This window comes from Lygodium microphyllum, chromosome 22, assembly GCF_053477565.2.
Source record: "Lygodium microphyllum isolate KBCC chromosome 22, Lygodium_microphyllum_v1.1.10, whole genome shotgun sequence".
Classification (NCBI taxonomy): Eukaryota; Viridiplantae; Streptophyta; class Polypodiopsida; order Schizaeales; family Lygodiaceae; genus Lygodium; species Lygodium microphyllum.
In genome coordinates this window covers 103558405-103581450 of record NC_141156.1, presented here as the reverse complement: position 1 = coordinate 103581450, position 23046 = coordinate 103558405, and the positions used below count along the sequence as shown (strand labels likewise).

General features: G+C 41.5%; 1 protein-coding gene across 4 annotated transcripts in view; it reads right to left on the bottom strand.

Annotated features, from left to right (window-relative positions):
- The window catches only part of LOC148017457 (protein ALWAYS EARLY 3-like), a 94377-nt gene extending 72987 nt beyond the window's left edge, over positions 1-21390 (bottom strand). For all 4 annotated transcript variants that reach the window (XM_087663554.1, XM_087663555.1, XM_087663557.1 and 1 more), the window contains exons 1-3: positions 21091-21390; positions 20837-21001; positions 1792-1890 (exon numbers count right to left, since the gene is read on the bottom strand). In XM_087663554.1, coding sequence (XP_087519680.1) covers positions 1792-1890; positions 20837-20938 — 201 coding nt within the window. In that variant the 5' untranslated portion in view covers positions 20939-21001; positions 21091-21390. The remainder of the gene's footprint in view (positions 1-1791; positions 1891-20836; positions 21002-21090) is intronic.
- Positions 21391-23046: the final 1656 nt, after the last annotated feature.

The following is a 23046-nucleotide window of genomic DNA, read 5'->3' as shown; positions in this document are numbered from 1 at the left end:
AGTAATGCCAATAGCATTGGGCTTGGTGACAAGTGTCAAGGGATCGTTCAACACATCTCTATATCAAGTGTTCCTTACTTTTATCTCCATTCTGTGCATCCTTGCCGCAAGTGTCTCTCTAGCATTGCAGTATGCCCTTATTTGATTCAATTCAATCTAATGTCTATCTTCAGCCTCATATGTTTAGAACAGTAATGCCAATAGCATTGGGATTGGTGAGGTGTCAAGGGATCGTTCTATGTCCATCCAACCTAAAGTCTAGCTTCATCATCCACTAGGGTGAGATATTCACTATTGACATTCTGCTGCAGATACGTCCAAAGGTCCAGGCCATATTGAAATGGTGGAAAGTCACCCACTTTCAACATGTTGCTAAAACCATTTACAAACTTCTACAAATCAACTAATCGTCTCTCACCTGCATGCTTTGAGACAGTGAGGGCTACCCTTGAAAGGAAACCAAGGCCGATTGATAAAGATGTGGACCCTGTTTGAAGGAAATCACTTATTTCAATGGCGCTGACTGTGAACTCTGCTTGCATGACATTATATGAATGGATATGACCTCAAAACCAACAAGTTACAATATCAAGTGATGAAAACAGAAGAAGGACTGCCTTCTGTAAACATCGAAATAGGTACCTTCTTGTGATGATATTGAAGAAGCTTGGATACTTTTAGGCTGATTGTTTTGGGCATCCAAGTAGCAAATTGAGCTTCTTGTTAGAATGCCATGTTAGTGATGAGGTTCCCATCAACAATCAAAGAGTTGGAAGAAAATTCCAGCTCTTCATAGTGGTATAACATGTTTTTGAGTTCTGGGTCCTTTAACCAAATATATTTTGCATCGCTTTTGATTTTTACCTCGGATATTAATATCTAAGATTTATAACGCCTTTTTCCTGCACAGCTACTTTTGCTAAAAGCAGGCTGCAAATGATGTTGATTCCAAAAAAAAAAAGAACTTTGTACTGCCAGCAGCAGCCATGCTATAGACCTTCAAGATGTATTGACATAGAGACTCTTTTGAGGATTTGGATAGAGATTATCCACTCTCCGCGGGAGATGGGAGAGGGTGCACGGCAGATCTGAGGATAAGGAGGAGGAGAGAAGCTTACCTACAGACTTGGGCCTCATGCACTTTTTCTCATACTGCCTCTCAGATGGTCTGGCAGTGTAGGCCACCAGATTGGTCATTCACACAACCATTGTATTGTGATGTACTTAGATACTCTTCATAAAGATCATTGTGCTTTGTATTTTACCTCAGGGTGATTCTCTTCAAGGGGTTATCTGTAGAATTTTCTTTTTTCTCAAAAACGAAAAGGACTTTGTATCTACATTTTTATTCTAGGCACTTCAATTTGCCTTATGATCTTCCAATTTGAAATAATTCTCAAAGAGCACTTGAGGTAACTTGCAATTATTTTGCAAATATACAAGGGGTCAACCATGCCAATGAATATTGTCTTTGTCCTAAATGGGTCATCAACACAGAATACGCAGTTTTGACAGAAGAATTAGCAGGAGAAAGGAAACGAACAATCACTGACCCCACAACTCCAAACATTTCAATATCAATCTCCTCAATATGGAGTTCTGAAATTGAGCATGCAAACTGTCAAACCACCTGGCTATGAAAAGTATTAGAACATTCAGTTGTCCCAAAGAAAGTCGACATGCCATTGCAACAGATGCTGACAGCATGAAAGACAAAATCACCGTTTGTGCAAACTCCTAAACCAAAAATAAGCTTCATAGAGTTGCTTGTTCAAATGCTTTAAAACCTACCTTCCTCCAATCTCTTCCATGTCGACGATATGCTACATAGAAGTTTTTCAGCTCATCTTCAGACCAAGGAGGACCAAGCAAGTCTGAAAGCTTGCGCTTCTGAACACAACAAATGCAAATGCATTAAAGCATGTAATGGTAAGCAACAGAAATATTGCTAACATTTATCATCATTTAGCATATGACAGCTGAAAAGTAAAACTGAGGATGAACATGTTTAAGTACTAAGTAGTTAATCTGGAAATTTCAGCTTTATTACGATACCAGCTTCCAAGCAGTCAATTTAATCATCTAAACCAATTCGCCCAAACCAACAATCCATCTATACCAATAGCATAACACATAAACCACACTGGCCCCATCTACTAATCTTCCAGCCTTAGCATTGAATGGTCAGGACAATAGCTTCAATAGAGGCACCTGAAGAATATTATGAACCTGCCAACAAGATTAAAGAATCTCAAAATTCCACGTCCCCGTGACAAGTGGAAAGGATGAAAGGTTCTAAAACTTGAGTGCTATGATCTAGATGAGTGAAACAATAGAGAGGAATGGGTAGAAATTGAGAATGTAGGGCACGAAACTCAAGTTCATGTGGAAAAAAGATATACATGTATATGGCTGATTTGTTCTACTTATAGAGACTTCTGAATGTTCATATTGGTATCAATCTAGGTCTCTGCAATGACTTATAGTAGGTTTCTACATAACCCAAAAGCAACATAGAGAGTTTAATTCAACAAGAGTATATGTCATGAGGACATATATTTTTGAAACCTCACTTAACATGTGGATTAATTTTTAATCACACGGTTAAGTAAATGTTACACATGTGAGGTGTAATTCGGGTTAGAGTAAATTTACGAGCCCTATACCCAAAGAAATCACGGGATGTCAAAGGCAAAAGTTGCTATAAGTTATGCCGCACAAGTATTTGGTGGTATCTGGTGCCAGTTGTTGGCTTAGGTCATTCATTTGGCCATAAGTGTCAATTGGTGACATTGACAAAGTGGCGTTTAATAGTACCTAACGCCAATCTGATGGTCAAAGATGACACAGAGACACTTGGGAATGGAAGTTGCCTAGCCAATTTAATCATTGGCCTATCAAATTTATTTTCAGGGCATTGAAATAATTAATAGATTAATTTTCAGTATTTAAAGATTGAAAATTAATATTTAATTATGAAAAATGCTGGAAAAACCATTTGGGAAGGCTACCACTTGCCAAAAATGCCCATACAAGACTGAAAAACGTTTTTAGAGACTGGAGAGAAGCATTTTTAAAAATTCAATCCACAAGAGAAAGGGAGGAAAGACTGTTGGTCTGATTTGCAACCAATGGAGGACTTCTGAGGTTGCCAAGGGTAGGAGAAGACCAATCAACAGCAGGAGACACCATCTATAGGCTGTTGAGACAAGGTAGCAATAGTAAATGACTGATTTTCTTCAGGTCTTTGCATCTACAAGCTGTTGTGGCAAGGCAGCAGCTGCATTTGACAGATTTTCAATCATTCTTCACAACAAAACTCTAAATTTTCTCCTACAGCTTTCCATCTCATCTACCAACCATTTCACAACCTTGCTCCGAAGATCTCAGCATTTGGACCCTTGGAGGCTGAGAAATTTCAGACTTCTCTGCTGTAAACCCTAATTTGCAATAGAAATTAGGGTTTAGCAACAGCCTCGAGAAACGTACTGGAGATTGGAAGCTCCAAGTCTTGGATTCAACAGGGCTGAAGCTGTTTTTAGCCTATTCAAGTGGAGGGACCAGCAAATAATTGAATTTGGGGCATTTTTCATCTCCATCAAAGCAAGTAAAGGCCAATTGATTGCCCAAAAAAAGGGGCAAATCGGATTAAAGACTTGCTGGTGATTCATCACAGCAAGGGGAGTTAGAATACCGAAAGGAATTGGGAGAATCCCATTGTAAATCAATTTCTTCTTCAATAAAGCTAAAGAAATACCGAAAGGGGCACCAATTTTGGAGCCAATCGGGTGTGCATTGTTCAATATCAATAGGTAAATTTGTATTTTCAGATTTGCACTAATTATTTGCTGATGTATTATGTTGTAATCAAGGATTTACCACCCATCCATGGAAGGAAGGCTGGTTGCAATATACAAACTTGCCATTTGGCCTAGCTAAGATGAACACATTGAATTACCAGCCATTGTTGAGCTGAGATGGTTTGCTAATTGTTATTCCCTAGCTAAGAGGTGACCATCCTCCGTAGCCAATTGTCATGATTGAGATGTACCTTTTCAAAAAGCAATGTGAAGAGAAGAACTCAAAAGAGTTGGGCCTCAAGGATTGATACTTTCTCTTGACATATCTTGAAATTCCGTACTGTCACCCTCCCAAGGCATGATAAATAAAGAGAGAAAAAAAAAACCCTTCTCCTTCACATTAATCCACATATATCAAAGCAAACCACCCCAAGTGACAGTGACTAAGATATTACGAGTCAAAGTGTGTCATTCCTACAAGACAAAACATTAACCAAAAACACCAAACACAAACGCAAACGCATTCAATGACTTTTGCACAACCCAACGCTCACAAAATAGCTTAGGATACTCTTTCCAAGAGCATAAACTCTCATATCATGAGAGGATATACACAGAAAACACAAGAGTGTACAAACATGACTAGCACAATGAACTTGGAAAAGAACACAAATAAAGAAGAGGAGAATGAAGATTGAAAGCTGCAATGAATTATGAATGAACGAGGGAGAAATACAATGAAGTGCTCAAGGAGCAAAGATTGTCCAACACTAGCAGTCTCTCTTGTGGATACAGGCAAAAGGAGTGTCAAACAATGTTGTCCTTTGTGAAAAGATTTCTAGTGCATCAATTCACCAATCCCCATCAGGTACCACCTAGTACCTATCACTCATAACTTAATACAACTTTTACCTTTGGTACCAATTGATATTTGGGGGACCTAGGCCCCACACTATGAAATAATTAACTAGCATCTCACGTGTGCAAGTCACATTGCACATTAGATTAACTTTTAATCAAATGCTTAGCAAATCAATAAAATTTCACATCCTTGTGATAATATGAAAGCGGTGAGAGTGAGAATGCACCTTCAAAAAGGGGCTAGAGATGCAAGTTACAACTTCTAGATTGTACAAAACCTTAGACATCTAGATATGTCCTGGTAGCATTGGTCACAATAGTCATGAAGTGACTCAAAGTAAATGTACTAAGGGCACTTCAAGGTTAGGGCAATTGAGTCCTATTAAGAGGATGCAAGATCCTACTATGCCACGTCATTGTGCGATCACCATTCTTGGACTCTTGACCCACAGGCCAACACATCTATACATTGAGACGGTGTGGACTGGTGGGATGGAACGCCAATTCTTAGGGCATGGTCGTAACTCATGACCTAGTTTGCTACTACCTCCAAAGCTCAAGGATGGGCCTGTTTGGCTCTATGGCTAGTAGGAGGTGAGTCTGATGTCCATTTCTCCTATGTTCTTTGTCACAAATATGGTTTGTGTCATGTCTTGTATATAGATGTTTCACGGATGGTGTAGAGCAACATAGCACTAGCATGACAAGTAGCAAATCATTAGAGAGGGGAACACGATGATGATGTGATAGATAAGAGAAGTTGACAATACATGAGGTGGTAGGGAGAGGTTGGAGACCGGTGACATGAAGTGGGACAAGGAATGAAAGTGACACTAACATCCTAAGTCCCTTTTATAGAGCATTTTGAGCTAGTTGTTCCTTTGAATATTCACAAATCTCATATTAATTGATTTGATGCTTTACAAGACTGTCTTAAGACTTTAAAATATGATAAGTGGCAATTTTAGGTGGCTTATGTCAACTTTCTATGTCTCTCACCTCCATTGTCCTAGCAACCTCACTGCAACTACATGTGGTAGCATGTGCAACAATTGTTCATGTATCAACCTTCTTCTTCATTGGTATGAGTTCTCCTGACCTTACTATTGTTCTTCAGTGTTCTTGTCTACCATTTGCACTTGCCATCATGTGATTGCCATAACCAACAACAAAGCTTGCCCCTGTGTTTTCTGCAATGCATACCCTCTCACCAGCCTGAAAGACCACTGCATGAACCTGAAGCCTTCTCTTTGTAATAGAAGCTATGATCTACTATCAGCCAACTATAGGAGCTGCATTTGCCCTACTCCCATCTGTCTACAGCCATCCTATTACCGCACTTGTATCAAAACATTGTCTTCCCTACTATTTTACACCTTCAAATTGCTGTGTTTGTGGTCTGATCACACTAGAAAAAAGAGAAGTGTAGAAAAAATTAAGTGGTTCAAATAGTTTGAGTCAAGTTCAATTTGTGTAACATAAAAGCATTCTAGATACATAATCCCAACATATATATTGAATATGCAAACCATATTTCATCATGGTCTAGACACATATCGACCATATTTCATCATGGTAAAGGGCATATAACATCTCGTATTCTTATACCTCAATAGGTTTGTGTATAGATATTAAACAATGCTTTTATGCATCAAGATGTAACCTTCTAACAGTCTTGTAGAAGAACAGCCCATATACTTTCAAGATGTCTTGTTCTAAAGATTGGGCTGATTTATGGGGCAAGGTCAATGCTAGAGCCTTGAGATTCTTCTTGCTTAATTGTATTGGCAATATGTTGCTTCATCTAAAAGAGTTACCATCACAAGGATGTGAAATATTGAATCAGCCCAAATCAGTCCCAAGAGGATGCAATTGAGGAATTTCTGCTACTAAACCCTAGTCTACATTAGAAATTAGGGTTTACCAATCACCCTAGGAAGAGTGCTCAGAGTTCAAGGCCTAGTACTTGAAACTCAAAGGTAAAATATGAGGATTTCAAAGAATTTCAAGAGGCCAGCCAAGCAACATTAAGTTTGGAGTAGAATTTGTCATCCAAGAACCAAATTGAAGACCAATCACCGAGCTAACCAACGGCCAAATTGGTTGTGTCCTAAATATGGCACACTCTACTATTCACAACAAAACTCCTTCAGTGCCTTTAGCTCGAGGCTGTTAACACTTCAATGTATATCCTCAACCAATGTCGATTGTGGCAATCCCTAGAAAGACTTCGTACGAGGCATTCTCGTGCTTATACGCACACTCCTAATGAGAAGATAGGAAAGCTCACCCCTCCAGCTGATATCTTAATTTTTCTAGGCTATTCTCTCGATCCCACTATTGAGAAACCCTTCACCCACAGTTTGCGTTTTTTGCGTTTCTGCATTTTGTGTTTAGGGTTTGCGGCCCCAAAAAGGGGCGCCATCCTAGACTGATTGTGTCTATTTATAGGCCACTCTCTCATTCATTCCTTACGGTTGATTCATTCAGTCGATCACCTCTTCTCTCCAACCTCTCCACTACTCTCACACCCCTTCAGGAGGACATTGCGGTTCGTGGTTCGTGGCTATCTTTATCATCTTCCTTGTGCTACGACACCCTTGTTCCCTTGTATCACATTCACCCCATGATTCAGATCTTCATCATTCCATTCATCAAAGTTTCATCTCTCTTCTCTTCTCTTCTCCATGTTTCCCAAGTTCACTCCGTGTTCCTCCCCACAAACCCTATTGTCTCGCTAGTACATCATCTTTTGACATGGTATCAGAATTGGATCTACTCAAACAACGGCAAAGATCCTCCACTCCAATGAAGGCAAAGACCGGTGGCACATTCACATCCACTTCTCTTTTTCTTCGACTGCATCAAAAACTCATTTTTGCCGGTTTCAAGTGTTTTCAGCTTGCTGCCCACACCCCTTTCGCAGAGGACATCACAATCTCAGCTGTCCATTGCTGTCATCTACAGTCTGGCGCCTGTTTCCAGCCTTCCACCCCCAGTTTGCAACTGTTTACAGCACAGTGACAGTTACTGATCACTCTCCATTCAGAAAACAATCTCGTTTTTGTAGATTTCAGGTATTTCAGCTTGCTGCCCACACCCCAAACGCGGAGGACATCACGGTCCAAGCTGGCCATTGCTGTCTAGAACAGTCTCGCACCTGTTTCCAGCCTATCACACACTATTCAGAGCTGATTTCAGCATATTGACTATTGCTGCTGTTTTTTTTCCTGCATTTTTAGTCTTTCTCTCTCCTGCAAGCTGCCCTGCTTGCGTTTTTAGTCTTTCACTCACTTGCTACCTACGTTTTTAGTCTTTCTCTCTCTTGCAAGCTATCCTACCTGCGTTTTTAGTCTCTCTCTCCTACAAGCTGTCTTGCTTGCGTTTTTAATCTTTCTCTCTCCTCACCTGCGTTTTTCTACTGGTTGCAACCTCTTACTGCTAGTCGCATCCTCCTCCCACTAGCAGATCACTTCCAGCCCTTCCACTACCCTCCCACCCTTTGAGGCGAACATTGCCATTCGTGCTTCACACTACCCTCACACTCCTTGAGGCGGATATTGCGGTTCGTGGTTCATGGTGGTTGACCTCTTCCTTCTTCAGCAAGGCACACTGGTATCCATGGCTTCTTTACCAACAGATGACCAAACTACTGGGTGCTCCTACTGTGGCATCACCAGACACACCACCGATGCTTGCCAACTTCGACCTTTGCTCCCCACCCCCCGGAGTATATGCGTCTTCCACCAGGCACTCCTTGTGCCACCTCTCCTTTTTGGGCCACAGAGAACGTTTTGCATTGGCTATCAAAGAACTATGCTCAAGGCAATAAGATGCATCCGATGCGCACTAAGTCCTTTCGAGCACATGGAGGATCGATTGGCACTATGACCTCTTAGAGATCGTCGCAATGCCAACGGCAGTCTTCTCCCACTTATTTTCAAGTACAATGGCTTCCACAACCTGCGGATCTATAGTCCACTCCATCAAGAGAGAGTGATTGTTTGATACCGTCTCCTCATCAGTCCGCTTCTGCAAGAGACAGTGGTTGCTTGACTCCTTCCTCTTCTTCCGCTACCCAATCCGCTCCACTAAGAGACAGCAATTGTTGCCCACCTCTTACTCATTCTAAGCCCCACTCTTCCCCACCCTCGACTACTCAAGTTCGAGAGGCTACCTCTGGGAGCTCTTTGGCACCCCAGATACCTTCTTCAACACAACCAGCGGCATTTCCTTCGTCATCAGACATTTCGGAGTTTTCCTTCATCATCAGACATTTCGGAGTCCGTGATCCATGAGTTTTTGGATTCCCTATCTACTTCAAAGGGGGATGTTATTTCTTTGCCCTCAGAGGGGGCATCTACTTCTTCGACTTCAGCGGGGACCCCTCCACCTCCCACCTCAAAGGGGAAACCTACTCCACATGAAGTTCTTCACCCATCCTCTACTTTCTTGGGGTGGTTGTCTTCGACCAATCATCTCTTCTACTAATACCCAAGATCTTCAAGTACCACCTAGATTGGGACCTCGGAGGTTCAGCCGCGACTTGGTGACGAGACCTTCGTATTCCTTCCAGCATGGATGCACGGAGCTAGTGGCTTCTCTCTCGAGGTTGAGTTTTGGGTTCTCCAGTTCATTGTCTACTGTTCTTTACTGCAAGTTCCCTTTTCGATGGAAATCTTGGATCTTAGGGATCCTCTACATCTTCTTCCTCCTCTTCTCTTCTTGCCTTGGTCACTTGGTTAGCACGGAGCCACCTCCCGAGATCAAGTACGAGCATATCCTTATGGTTCTTGGCACCACACAAAGTTCCACATTCCTCCTATGCATTGCATGTTTTCATCATCTTTGTACTAGGGTGCTTGGGCAAGGGAACAATTTTCCTACGAGGGACACTGTTCAAGTGGCACTTGCTGCATGAGCATTCTTCAGCATGTAGCATTGCATCTCCACCTCACTATTCTCTTGTTTCCCTTTTTGGGCCTAAAAGGGGGTGTTGAGAAACCCTTCACCCGCAATTTGCGTTTTTACATTTCTGCATTTTGCATTTAGGGTTTGCAACCCCAAAAAGGAGCACCATCCTAGACTAACTGTGCCTATTTATAGGCCACTCTCTCATTCATTCCTTACGGTCGATTCATTCAATCCGTCACCTCCTCTCCAACCTCTCCACTACTCTCACACCCCTTTAGGAGGACATTGTGGTTCGTGGTTCGTAGATGTCTTCATCATCTTCCTTGTGCTATGGCACCCTTGTTCCCTTGTATCACATTCACTCCATGATTCAGACCATCATCATTCCATTCATCAGAGTTTCTTCTCTCTTCTCTTCTCTTCTCCATGTTTGCCGAGTTCACTCCGTGTTCCTCCTCGCAAACCCTACTGTCTCGCTGGTACGTTATCTTTTGACACCCACTATCCATCTGCACAAGGATACCTTGGGTCAGCCTTTTGATGCTTATATCTGTCATTCTATTGTAGGGAAATTACTCTCATTAATTCATAGGGCAAATCTCACACTCTCAACAATTAGTTTGCTTAGTCAATATTTTGATTCACCTAGAATGTCTCATTAGACTGCTTGGGTTCGTGTGTTAAGATATTTAAGGTGCCCCTATAATTTTAAACTAACTTATAGTCATGGTTTATGCTTACAAGGGTACACTGATTCTGACTAGGCGAGAGATCCTAACACCTGGCGTTCTCGTGGCAGCTACCTCTACACCTTGGGCACAGCACCTATCTCTAGGGCCAGCCATAAGCAGGAGACGGTGGCAACTTCCATAGCCAAGGTAGAGTATCGAGCTCTTTTTTATGGAACTATGGAGGCCATCTATTTAAGACACTAGTTGCATTACAATTTCCTTGTGAGTTGCCTACAATTGCCTATTGCAACAACCAAAGTACCATTGCCCTTGCAAGCAATCCTATCATCTCCCCTCAGACACAGCACATGGCAGTTCATTACCATTTCACTAGAGAGCAAGTTGAGCTAGAAACCATTCGCCTAGAGTTTATGCTAACAAGCAACAACTTTGCTAATATTTTGACCAAGGCGGTAATTAACCGACTAGTTTTATGATATCTTCTACCACAGATCAGCTTGGGTACATCCTCCTCTACTTCAAATTGATAGGGAGAGGGTACCCTCTTACTTCTACTTCCACTTTGAGAGGGGGCAATTTCCTTCTCTTGATCAATGATAGTGATAATGTTTACAGTTTAGCTTTCGACATGTCAAACATTTTATTATTCTTTTTAATTGTACTTAATAACATATTGTAACTTCATCCGCACTGTCAGGATGACATGATTATAAAAGAGCGCTTGGGCAAGTAGCATGAATATTTGCATTTCCTTTTGCATTACCCCATGCATCAAGTCAATACGACACAAATTGATTCAAAACTATCAATTAATACTAAATCACTTGAACAAGTCACATAAAAACACTCAAAATAACCAAAATAACCAAAAAAAAAAAAATCAAAAAGTCCATTGCAGATTCCATTCACCTTTGCAAGACTTGGTAGGTCCCTAGGCAGCCAACAAGCACCCTTGGTCCGATGTTATGGCCTCTCTAAGGTGAACACTTGGGCTCCCTTGGTAAGATAACCATCACCTCTGTAGTCTTGATAGGCCACTAGGCAACTGTCATGCACCCTTTGCTCGATGCCATGGCTACTTTCTTGGGATAAACGAAAATATATCTCAAGGGCTTATTTCTCATGGCTCACTTTTGGGCCTAAGAGAGGATGTTGAGCTAAAAATGCATTAGCATATTTAAGCAATCCCAAAACATGCTTCATTAATTTAAAAAACCTCTTATTTTTAAGAGAAACGCAATCCTAGAGAGCTACCGTGTCCCACATGCAAAACCCTAATTTGGGTGCCCCAAACTTTCTATAAATAGATACACATCCCATCATTATTCATTCACTTTATTATTTATTGTGTTCACTGTCTCTTAGTTACGCTAACCCTAACCCAAATTGTGTTTTGAGTTTATCAGTTTGTGCTTTGCCATACGGTTGGTTTCATGCTTTTTGTTTTAGAGCATTTCTTCGCATGCACAATCTATCGATGATCCAATTGTGGGATCCTCAACTGGATGAGAAATAGAGTGGGTAACAAACTCCCAAAGATCGAAGGTATCAAGAATACACTCCACTTTACACGACCAAAGCAAGTAGTTGAAACCATCAAGCCGATCTTCTTTGGGCAAAGAAGAGAGTATTGGCATGTGTATCGAGGGTGCAATGAATGGCATACAAAGGCCAACTAAACGCACCTTCTATGGAACATGGAGAGAACGAGGAGAAGAGGAATCCCGTACAAATAAGCTAGCAGACCTTCATTTGTCGTGTGAACTAGCACGAAAATCTCTCTATCTCTCAAAAGAAAGAATAGAGACCTCATCCTTTGAATCAACAAAGAACTAGTGATAAGATATCTTCAAACCTGCAATCTCCCAAAAAGCTGCGAGGGACAAAGAAACAACTATTGCCTATCACCAGGAAGCTGTCACCTACACAAAATATTTTCACCCCCACAACAAAAGCCATTGCCAAGGCCAAGAAAGCTGTCGCCTACAAAAATATGTTGACGCTTGCACCAAGAAATGGACACCTACAAAAAATGTAAAATTTGCATTTTGGGCAAAACACAAAAGTTGATGCCGCCTAATGCAAAAAAGCTACCGCCTAGTCCCTTGAGACTATCACTTGGCTACTTAGGGGTGAAAATGAGTAGTGAACCACCTATTCGGGCTATAAATGCAATAAACGCAAGCTCAAATTTTGCAATTTGTAAATCTGGACTGCTCCTTCATGATAAAAACCTACTCTTTTGCAATAAATCTCCAAACTATGTCCTCACTTAGGCGATAATACCATGTGAGAGTGCACAACAGAAGAGAAGCACAAACATAGAGAGAAGCACAGAGAGAGAGAGAGAGAGGAAGCAAAAGATAAGGGAACAATACTGCACTGACTAAAGAAGAATGTTGACACAATGATGATGGACTGATCAATCCCTACACACAGCCCACATCGTAAGTGAGGGCACTAGATCAAGCTAATGATGACAGCAACACTAGAGACAAAGGAAGATAACAAAGTCGAAGTGTGTATGTTGAGCTAAAAATGTATTAGCTTTCCTTAAACAGCCCCAAAACATGCTTAATTAATGAAGAAACCTTGTTTATTCAAAAGAAACGCGACCCTAAAGAGTTTCTGTGTCCCATAAGCACAAATCCACTTGGGAGGGCCCAAACTTCCTATAAATACGTATGTTGCCCTCCATTCAGCCCTTAATCTCGTATTTGCAAATTTCAAGTGTTTCAACTTGCTGCCTACACCCCGTTCGCGGATGATATCTCAGCTGCAAAAGCTATCCATTGCTATCTCCATCAGTTGGCGCTTGATTTCCAACCCTCTTCACGCAATTTGAAGCTGATTCCAACCAGGTGACTATTGTTCTTGTGCAAACCTGCTACCGTACAGCATGCCACGTCATCACAATCCTGCAATCTACGTTTTTAGTCTCTCACCTACTGCCTGCGTTTTTAGTCTTTCTCTCTCCTCACTATTGTCTGCATCAGATCCAGCTTCTCACTGTTGCGTTTACTGGTGTTCGATATCCAGGGGCTGCCTTGTTGCTATTCGGAATCCGTTCAGAGTACGACACACTCTCCAACTCATTACCCCTGCCCTGATCCTTGAGATACAAGAGTTCGAGGTACAGTATTCATTCACTGCATAGTGTGTTTGCTGCATGAGCATCGTATATTCAATAGTCATATCACTTCATTCATTCACTGTGTTCACGGTCTCTGAGTTACCCCAACCCTAACTCTGTTCTTTTATCAGTCTGTGCTTTGTCATACAGCTTCTGTTTATGTTTCTGTGTCAGAGTATTTCTTTACATGGTATTAAAGTCTGGTACTCTCTGAGAAACCTAGGCCTTTGATCTGAAAGCTCTACACAAGAAGCAAGAACAGCAGTAGGTTCAAATGACTTTGAACACAACACCGATTCAGTCTCCAAAACCAACTATGCCGAGAACCAAGCGAGAGTGGGCCAATCAGCTTCCTCCATAAGATTCCGACATGGTGGAAGACACTTCTGATTACATAGAAGAAAAGCTAAGCAAGCTGATCTCTAAAGAATATAAACTGATCATAGCTTTTAGACGAAAGAACATTGAGGAGCTCAATCGAAGGATTGCCCTTCAAGAAAAGCTTCTAAATGAAGGTATGCATGAATTTCTCTCTTGAGATGTTGCGCGTGAATCTAATAATGTTGCAGGGCCGTCAAGACCTCCATCACGGATGGGCCCCCCTCTTGGACAACAAGACCCAAAGTATGTTCCTTTCTTTCATCCTCTTCCGTCCACTCCGGTGCAAGGTACTTTAAATTTGTCTTTCATTCTTTCTTCTTTTACCTCTTCTTCTTTGCAATATTCTGATAGAGATCATGTGGAAAAAAGAGTTCAATCTGTTGACTATATAAAAGGTCCTCTTGAGGACCAATTCTTGTATGTTAATATATGTCGTGGGGATTATAAGGAAAAGCCAGGTACCTCTTCTTCTAACCTTCCTCCTTTTTAGTCTACTTCACAAAATCAGAATGAATTTGGTGTTCCTTTTTCTTCATTGCATGGTGCATCATCATCTTCACATTTTCATTTCCAATCATTAAATGAAAAAAATGAATAAAATGCATCTGCACCTCACACACCACATTTTCAAAACCCACCCATCCCACCACATTATTCCCCTGCTTCTCCACTTCCATTCGCACCATTTACATTTCCATTTTAGACACCTCATGTCGCACCACACATCACACCGAGAGGTTATGGAAATGCGATCCTAGAGAGTTTGTGTCCCATAAGCACAAACCCACTTGGGAGGGTCCAAACTTTCTATAAATACGCATGCTACCCTCCATTCAGCCCTTAATCTCATTTTTGCAAATTTCAAGTGTTTCAGCTTGCTACCCACACCCTGTTCGCGAAGGACATCTCAACCGAAGCTGTCCATTGCTGTCTCCATCAATTGGCGCTTAATTTCCAACCCTCTTCACACAATTTGGAGCTGATTCCAACCAGGTAACTCTTGTTCTTGTGCAAGCCTACTGTCGTACACCCTGCCATGTCATCACAATCCTACAGTTTGCGTTTTTAGTCTTTCTCTCTCTTGCAAGCTATCTTGCTTGCGTTTTTAGTATTTCTCTCTCCTGCAATCTGCATTTTGTCTTTCTCTCTCCTACACACTGTCCTACCTGTGTGTTTAGTCCTCTCCTACAATCTGCGTCTTTAGTCTTTCTCTCTCCTGCAAGCTATCATACCTGTGTTTTTAGTCTTTCTCTCACCTGTTACCTGCGTTTTTAGTCTTTCTCTCTCCTCACTATTGTCTGCATTAGATCCAACTTCTCACTGCTGCGTTTGCTAGTGTTCGACATCCAGAGGCTGTCTTGCTGCGATTCATGATCCGTTCAAAGTACGACACACTCTCCAGCTCATTACCCCTGTCCTGATCCTTGAGATACAAGAGTTTGAGGTACAGTATTCATTCACTGCATGGTGTGTTTGCTGCATGAGCATCGTATATTCAGTAGTCATATCACTTCATTCATTCACTGTATTCATTGTCTCTGAGTTACCCTAACCCTAACTGTGTTCTTTTATTAGTCCGTGCTTTGTCGTACAGTTTCTGTTTATGTTTCTATGTCAAAGTATTTATTTACAACGCATCTGTCGGAGAGAGAAAATTGAATGAGATAATCTACCAAGTGTGGGATAAGCAAACTACAAATAGCCATAAGTGCTCTAAACTAGCCAACCTATAGCAATAAATGCCATAAATACTCGCATACCAGCATTTAATGTTGGTCGTGGTATAATAAATGCCTAGAAAATGCCAAATGACCACCAAAGAATCCGACTAGCAAGGACGATGTCCGACAAGAATGGAAAGCTTGGAAAATGCCAAAACTGTCCATGGAAAACACACTAGAACCTGACAAACAAAAGAAATGCACCCAGAAAGCCACTCTAAAATGAGTACCCTTCCCTATCAAAACAAAACACATGACAAACTTGTCAGAGCTCCAAAAGTCCTTGTCTGACTCAAACTAAGGCTCATAGGCAAGAGATGACAAGGCATGACAAACATGACTGCTAACATTCACAGCCTTTCTCCACATCTCAATCAAATTCAGTCTCGAGAGGGTGCAATTGAAGAATTTCTACTACTAAACCCTAATTTAGAGCAAAATTTAGGGTTTACCAGTCACCCTAGGAAGAGTACTTAGAGTTTAGGCCCTACTACTTGAAATTCAGCAACTGAAATATGGGGTTTCAAAGAATTTCAAGAGGCCAACCAAGCAACATTAAGTTTGGAGTAAAATTTGTTATTCAAGTAATAGATTAAAGGCCAATCCCCAAGCAAACCAAGGGGCAAATTAGTTTGAAGGCTTGTTGATTGCTATGGACAACAAGATGTATTGAAGATTGAAGGAAATCAATGTACTTGAACCTTTAGCAATACAAGTGAAAGGAATACCACAAGAGGCACCCATTTTGGCACCAATAGGTTGTTAATTGTCCAAAATTAAGTAGTAAAGTGTGCATTCCAATTTGCATGCTTTGATTGCTTGTTATTATTAATTAATCAGGTTATTACCACCCTCTTCAAAGAGGAAGGCCGGTTTCAATTACCTATTGTAGCACAAATGTGGACCAAGCTTAAGAATATCTATAAGGTTCATAATTTCTCTCATCAACTCACATTGGGGATGCAACTTGGACACACGTCACCCTCTGAGTCTCCTACCTTGAGGGATCACATCGACAAGATGGAACAAATTCATTTTAAGTTGACTTACAACTATTGGATTCTAGCCTCTAAGGACTTGGTAGTCACAATCATTATCCATCTTCCTTCCCCACATATGACACCTTCTATACTACTTTGCTTACCTCAAACACATTATGAAACTGACATGTGAGGAGTTTGTTCCTTGAGTGCTTGAGCAAGAGGCTTAGCCATAGAGACCTCCGCTGGATTGAAGACAACCATTAAGGCCCTCACTACACATTCCAATCAAGAAGGAAGCAAAAAGGAAAAGATAAGAAAGCAAGCGCTTGTAAAGGTATAAAAGAGAAGAAAGGATCTTTCCATGAGGTGTCCTCATTGCAAAAGGAGCAACCATACAAAGGATCAATGTTGGTAGAAGCACTCTCACTTGTGTCCTAAAAGGATACAAAGGCATCCAATACAACTACACCTTTATGGCACCAACCACAAAGTCCACATTTGTTACTTTGTGATGCAAAGGAGCAGATGGCACTGGTATCTTCAAAACTAAAGCCTTGGTTGGCAGATACTGGAGCTACTAGCCATATAACTCCACACAAAATGGTTATGGGATATCAAAGACAAAAGGGAATCAATCACTATTGTTAACAACTATACAATGTTAGTCCATGGTGTGGGTAACATTTCTCTAATATCAAACCAACAACTTAACAAGTCCAGGTTTTTTATGCATAGAAACATGGGACAAGAAACACAAATGAGAAACACAAACAAGGAATGAGGATGGGAACAACCAAACCCACCAAGGAATGGAAACAAGGGGCTGGGAGCAACATCTTGAAAAATATATAAAATGTGATATACTTATTAATTGATCTTTAAATATGGTGTACAAGGAAGAGTATTTTAGACTTTAAAAAGCTGTAAAACCTCAACATGTTTGCACACATGCACGCATGTGTGTGGTGTATATGTCAACATATCTATCTAAGCTAGAGAAAGTGTGCAAGTGAAGACCACCCAATTGTCCCTTGGATGTCCCCTTTTCCGACCTTGATAAAAGGAGACGCTCCTCTTAACCACTCTGTAGGCATCCCCCCAGTCACAGATCGTCCCCTAGCAATCATCTTTTTCATCCCTAAAAAGGAGGCACGTCCCTTAGTTGTCCCCTTGTTAAGGATAACAAGGGACATCCCTCCAATTTGGAACACAACCCCAAACTGGTTCAGTTTCAAAATAATTTTTCAGAATCCTAAAAGCCCTTCCCCTCTGTCCTCTATCACTATACCTTTATTTTCTACATTTGGGGTTTAATCCTCTTTCTATATATATTGTTGCTCATCTAAGCACTAGAATCATTTTCACCAACAAAGATTTTGCAGCTCACAATGGGGCCATCAATGAGTTACTCAACTTGATGTATAGTCTACCTTCCTTAATGGTGAGTTGAAAGAGGAGATCTATGTTGAGCAACCTCCTAGTTTCCCCTTATCCAATGGACACGTGTATGCATTTACGGCTTCAAACAAGATCCACGTACTTGGAACAAAAAGATAGACTCGTTCCTCCAACAAAAGCTAGGGTATCAACATTCCTCTTCTGATCCCCAATTGTATGTCCACACCTCAACTGGAGGACACTCATTGTTTGTACTTTATGTGGATGATCTCATCTTCACACGTGACCATGCCCAAAAGGTCAAGCAAACAAAGAATGCACTACATGAAGTGTTCTAGATGACAAATACGGGCCTTCTTCATTTCTTTTTAGGTCATAAGATTTGGCAAACTCCTACGCGGATCTTCATCTCCCAACAATAGTATATCCAAGAGCTTTTGACTACCTTCGAGATGGAGGAATGTAAGGCTATTTCTACTTCTATGGATCAAAACTAGAAGGCTATGGCCCATGCAAATTCACCAACGACAAATGCCAACCACTACAAGTAATTGATTGCATCGTTGATATGGCTCCTTAACATTCAATTTGATTTGTGCTTTCCTGTAGGTTTGCTTGCAAGATTCATAAGTGAACCCACATTAGTCCATTGGAAGGCTACTATGAGGATTTTGCAGTTTCCAAGGGGGACCCCTGATCTTGGTATTCATTATCCAACAAGTTTTGGCGATATGGCTTTGGTTCTTATAGGCTGGACGAAATCAAATTGGGGCAGAGATGTTGACCAACGGAGGTGCCAACAACAAGATATTGCTTTACTTTGGGTGCAAGTATTATCTCGTGGAGTCACAAAAAGCAACCCACAATTGCTCTTTCTTCTACGAAGGCCGAGTATAAAGCGGCATCTTCTACCACGTGAGATAGTGTGGCTTGGAAGGTTACTAGGAGAGCTTGGCTGTCCACAAACAAGTCCTACAACACTTCATTGCAACAATGACTGTTGCATTGCTTTGTCACGAGACCTTGTGTTTCATGCTAGGTTGAAGCATATTGAGATACAGTATCATTTCATTTGGGAGATTTAGTCATCCCCTAGACCAACATTCTCAAGCTACATTTGGTACAACTAGTTCTCCCAGGCACAATTACGCATTTCTCGTCAATTTTTAAGCATTTTCCAGCAATCACTAGTTGTGGGCACCTTTCAAGAGGCAAAGGCAATGCCACATTGTAGTATGGCAGCAGCTGATCATCACTTTTTAGCATTTATTGTAGCCAATCAGTTGCTTGACCAGTTTGCTGGTCACCCTAATTATTCTATTGGCAATTTTCATGCTATTTGTTGCCACTAGGCAGCCAACTTGTCATTTAGGTGGTGATAGAGAGATCAGCTCAAGGAGATACTTCAACAATCCGACTCAAGGAGATACTTCAACAACCCATTTGTATATCTGCCTTCTTCATTTCAGCATTCATTGACTGAAAATTTCCACATTCATTTGTCTCTTTTCTCTCTCTCTCTTCTCATGTTTATTGTCTTTCAGTCTTGTCCATACGCTTCTGCATTAGCTGCACTCTGACAAGTCTTGCCATTGGCTGCGCATCAAAGGTCGTCTCTTTACCCAATAGATGTAAAGTCATCCTTCCTAAATGGTAATCTACTAGATGCGATTTAGGTGGAGCACCCACGGTTTCCATGTCCCACAATCAAAGGATCAAGTTTATCACTAGTAGAGAGCCCTCTATCATGCTCTATGGACTAAAGCAAGCACCTTGTGCTTGGTATCAGCAGATTAACCACTTCTTTCTTCATCTTGGCTTCCAATGATCAACTTATGATCCAAACCTCTACTTCAATTGTTAGATGAGTTCGTGACCTTTGTCATTCTTAATGTGCATGACATAATCGTGTAAGAAGTCACACTAAGCACATTGCTCACACTAGAGAGATGTTGAGCAAGGAGTTTGAGATGACGAACCTAGGCCTTCTTCACTTTCTCCTAGAGCATGTATTTTAGAAGCCCACGAGCATTTTCATCTCACCGCAAAGACATGTAACTCGATTGTTGATAGCCTTTCTTATGACTGCTTGCAAGGCAATTGCATGTCTCACACACCCAAGCTCCAAATTTTCCCAGCACACCTCAAAGGCACTGATGGATGTCACCAAGTATATGTACTTGGCTGGGTCTTTGATTTGACTGATTCATATCCGACCAGATATTCTACTTCAATCACAATCTTGAGTTTGCTCGTGGAGAAACCTCTTCAAACTCATGGGCAAGCTACTTTGCAGGTTCAGTGGAGCACCCCCACACACGAGCTTTTTATATGGAGAGGGGAGGGGATCTTAGTGACAGATTGGATGGATTCAGATTCAAAGCTTCCTCTCACAATCATTGAACTGTCATTGTAAATGGGGATAGTTTAGTAAGTGCTTGGCTTTTTGGCCCAGGAATATAAACCCAAAGTAAGTGGTATGCACTGGCTCATTTTTATGATGACTGTTTTGTTCTAAATCTGTCAAAGGGAGATACAACTGAGTTTGTCTCACAGTTGGGACACACGTTCGACTTTAAAACCTTGCTTTTTTCTCCGGCAGGAGAATGACAATCACAGTACCCTTAATAAGAATTACAGCAAGCATTCTTTCTGAAGGATCTTCTCATTAAACTTACCAGGCTTCCTGAAAGCACAACATTCTGACAATATGACCTCTATTGGGAACTCAAATGCAATAAGCTACGTGTCAGGTCAAATTGGCATCCCACAAACCCCAGGTATCTCAAGCATTCGACATTGCTTAGATCTTAGGATTCATAAGACAGCTCCAACGTCCCCAGAAAAAATTATTGGTCTGTGCAATGAACGTGTGGTGCCACGATTAACAACAAGCATTCAGCCCATTTAATCAACACAATTGACACACCCGTGACTCCAACCTCCAACTCACCTTCTGTTTGCCTTTCTCCCCTGTGTCTTCATCACGATCTACCAAACCTTCTCTGCCTTTGGCGAGCCTACGCACACCAGTTCTTGGCCTTCTGGCTGACATTCCTCCTCTTTCCTTCAGCTTTACGTTCTCAGCGGCACACGTAACAGAAGAGACTCAGTCGATCTGGATAGAGAAACGAAATCAGAATCGCGGCATGTTTCCTCAAAGCTACAGAGCTGGATGACGACAAGTACAGAGGAGGATGGGATTACATTTAAATGTTTAGAGAATACTGCCGGTGCGCCAATGCCACCGACTGAGAAAGCAGGGATTGGCACCGCCGCAATGCGAGGGGAGAAGGGAAAGAAAAAACGCAGGAAAGAGGAAGGAAACAGGTGCTAAAATGACAGGAGAGAAGGAAGACGCCCCCGGGAGTAGGGAGGGAGGAGGCAAGTAATTAGGGTTAGAGGAAACAAGGAAGGGCCATCAGAGAAGGCCAAGCATGCCTCCTGTGGGTATGTACAGAGGCGATGCACGGACACAGAGAGAGACAGAGAGAGAGGGAGAAGGGGGGGGGGGGGATTGATGATGATGGAGGAAGAAAAACAAGCGAACCAAAATTCATATTCAAAGTTGTGCGTACGATGGAACTCAAATGCTTCTTAGCTCGATTTCAAAAAATCTGCTTTCCTTTTTCTTTTCTTTTTTCGTTTTTTTCCCTGGGATTTTTTTTTTCGATGAAGACGTGAAATATTTAAAAAAAAGTATGTACAATTGGGGATCCTACCCCTATCTATGAGCCACATGACTTACAAGCCTTACAAGGCTACCCCTTTGCCAAAAACTTATACAACAAAATTTGATGGAGCTATTCTAATTGGATGAAGTGAGGTGAGCTCGTTTGTTCATTTGTCTAAGGCTTAGCTGGATATCCATTATCAGTATCTAATATGACCTGGGTGACATGAAGGTTACTAGTCATTTGCCCCATTGTGTTATCCATTGTAGAGGGGTTCCCAGTGGTCCGTGAAATTGTTGACGGTGAACCCCAATCAAGCGAGGTAGAGAGGACATCGATAGGAATCTTGATGGTGTAGTCCCTAGTCGCTACTATATTTATAATGCTCTGGGACAATTCAACAATCTCTCTCTTGATTTTAGCTTCTGTTTCCTCTTTCAAGCATGTGGTACCTGAACGTTTGATGGAGGTCTGCACGTCATGCGTTGCTAGTTTTCGGGCATTTCTTTAAAGCTGCCAACAAAGATCCACTTTAAATTGAGGGAGCCAATCAACATTTTTACCATTAAATACTATTTTCATTGCATACAAGCCATATGGACCAAAGAAACATTCCACGTATCAAGGTCCACAACGAGGGGGAGAGGCCGTTTGTTTCACCGAGGAGGATTTCTTTCCATGTCAGTTTATATGGATGGCCGGGGGAGATGAACTCTTGTAACCAGTTGACATAACACTTGTTACCTAGGCATAAAATAAAGAGGTGCACGATGGTTTCTTTATCCCTCTTACACCGTGAACAAAGGCCATTGCCTATCCCGATACGTTATGCTCTAGCTTAGGTCTAGACCTCCTTATGGAGTATGAGCCATAGCAGATGAGAGATCTTCAGGGGGAGATAGGGGATCCATATTTGTTGAAAACGGTATTCCCATTGACAGTTATTCTAGTTAAGAAGCCATCTCTGATTGAGGGCAGCGATCTGTTTGTTGTTGTCCCTGGGTAAGTTGGGCAAAGGGAGCAAAGAGGACTTGGTATTCGACCTGATATCTGTCATCTTAACCTGCACGTTACACTAAATAAGCATCGGGTTAAAATCTTGCCAGATTCTTTTCCGGTCTTAAATGAACCTTGAGTCTTCGTTGTTCAGCTTGTACTGCCTTTTGAGCTCTTCTAGATCCCTCCATGTCCTATTGTCCTTATCCCAAAGGTCCAACCAGATTTTGATTCCTTTCCTATTAAGTTTGGAGGCTATCCTATACTGATGAGGTTCAATTGGGGGAACGATGAGGCTTAACCACTGATGGAGTCTCTTCCACTCCATATCCTTAACTTCTGGGCCTCATCGATGGTCACCAACCTTTTATATTGTTGCCATGCTTCCCAGATATGTTTGACCAGTGGGGATGCAATGTAGGGTTTAAACTTGTTTGGGGAGAATACTATGGTGTGGATTGATAGGTCTTTAAAACGGGAGTGTTGATCGACA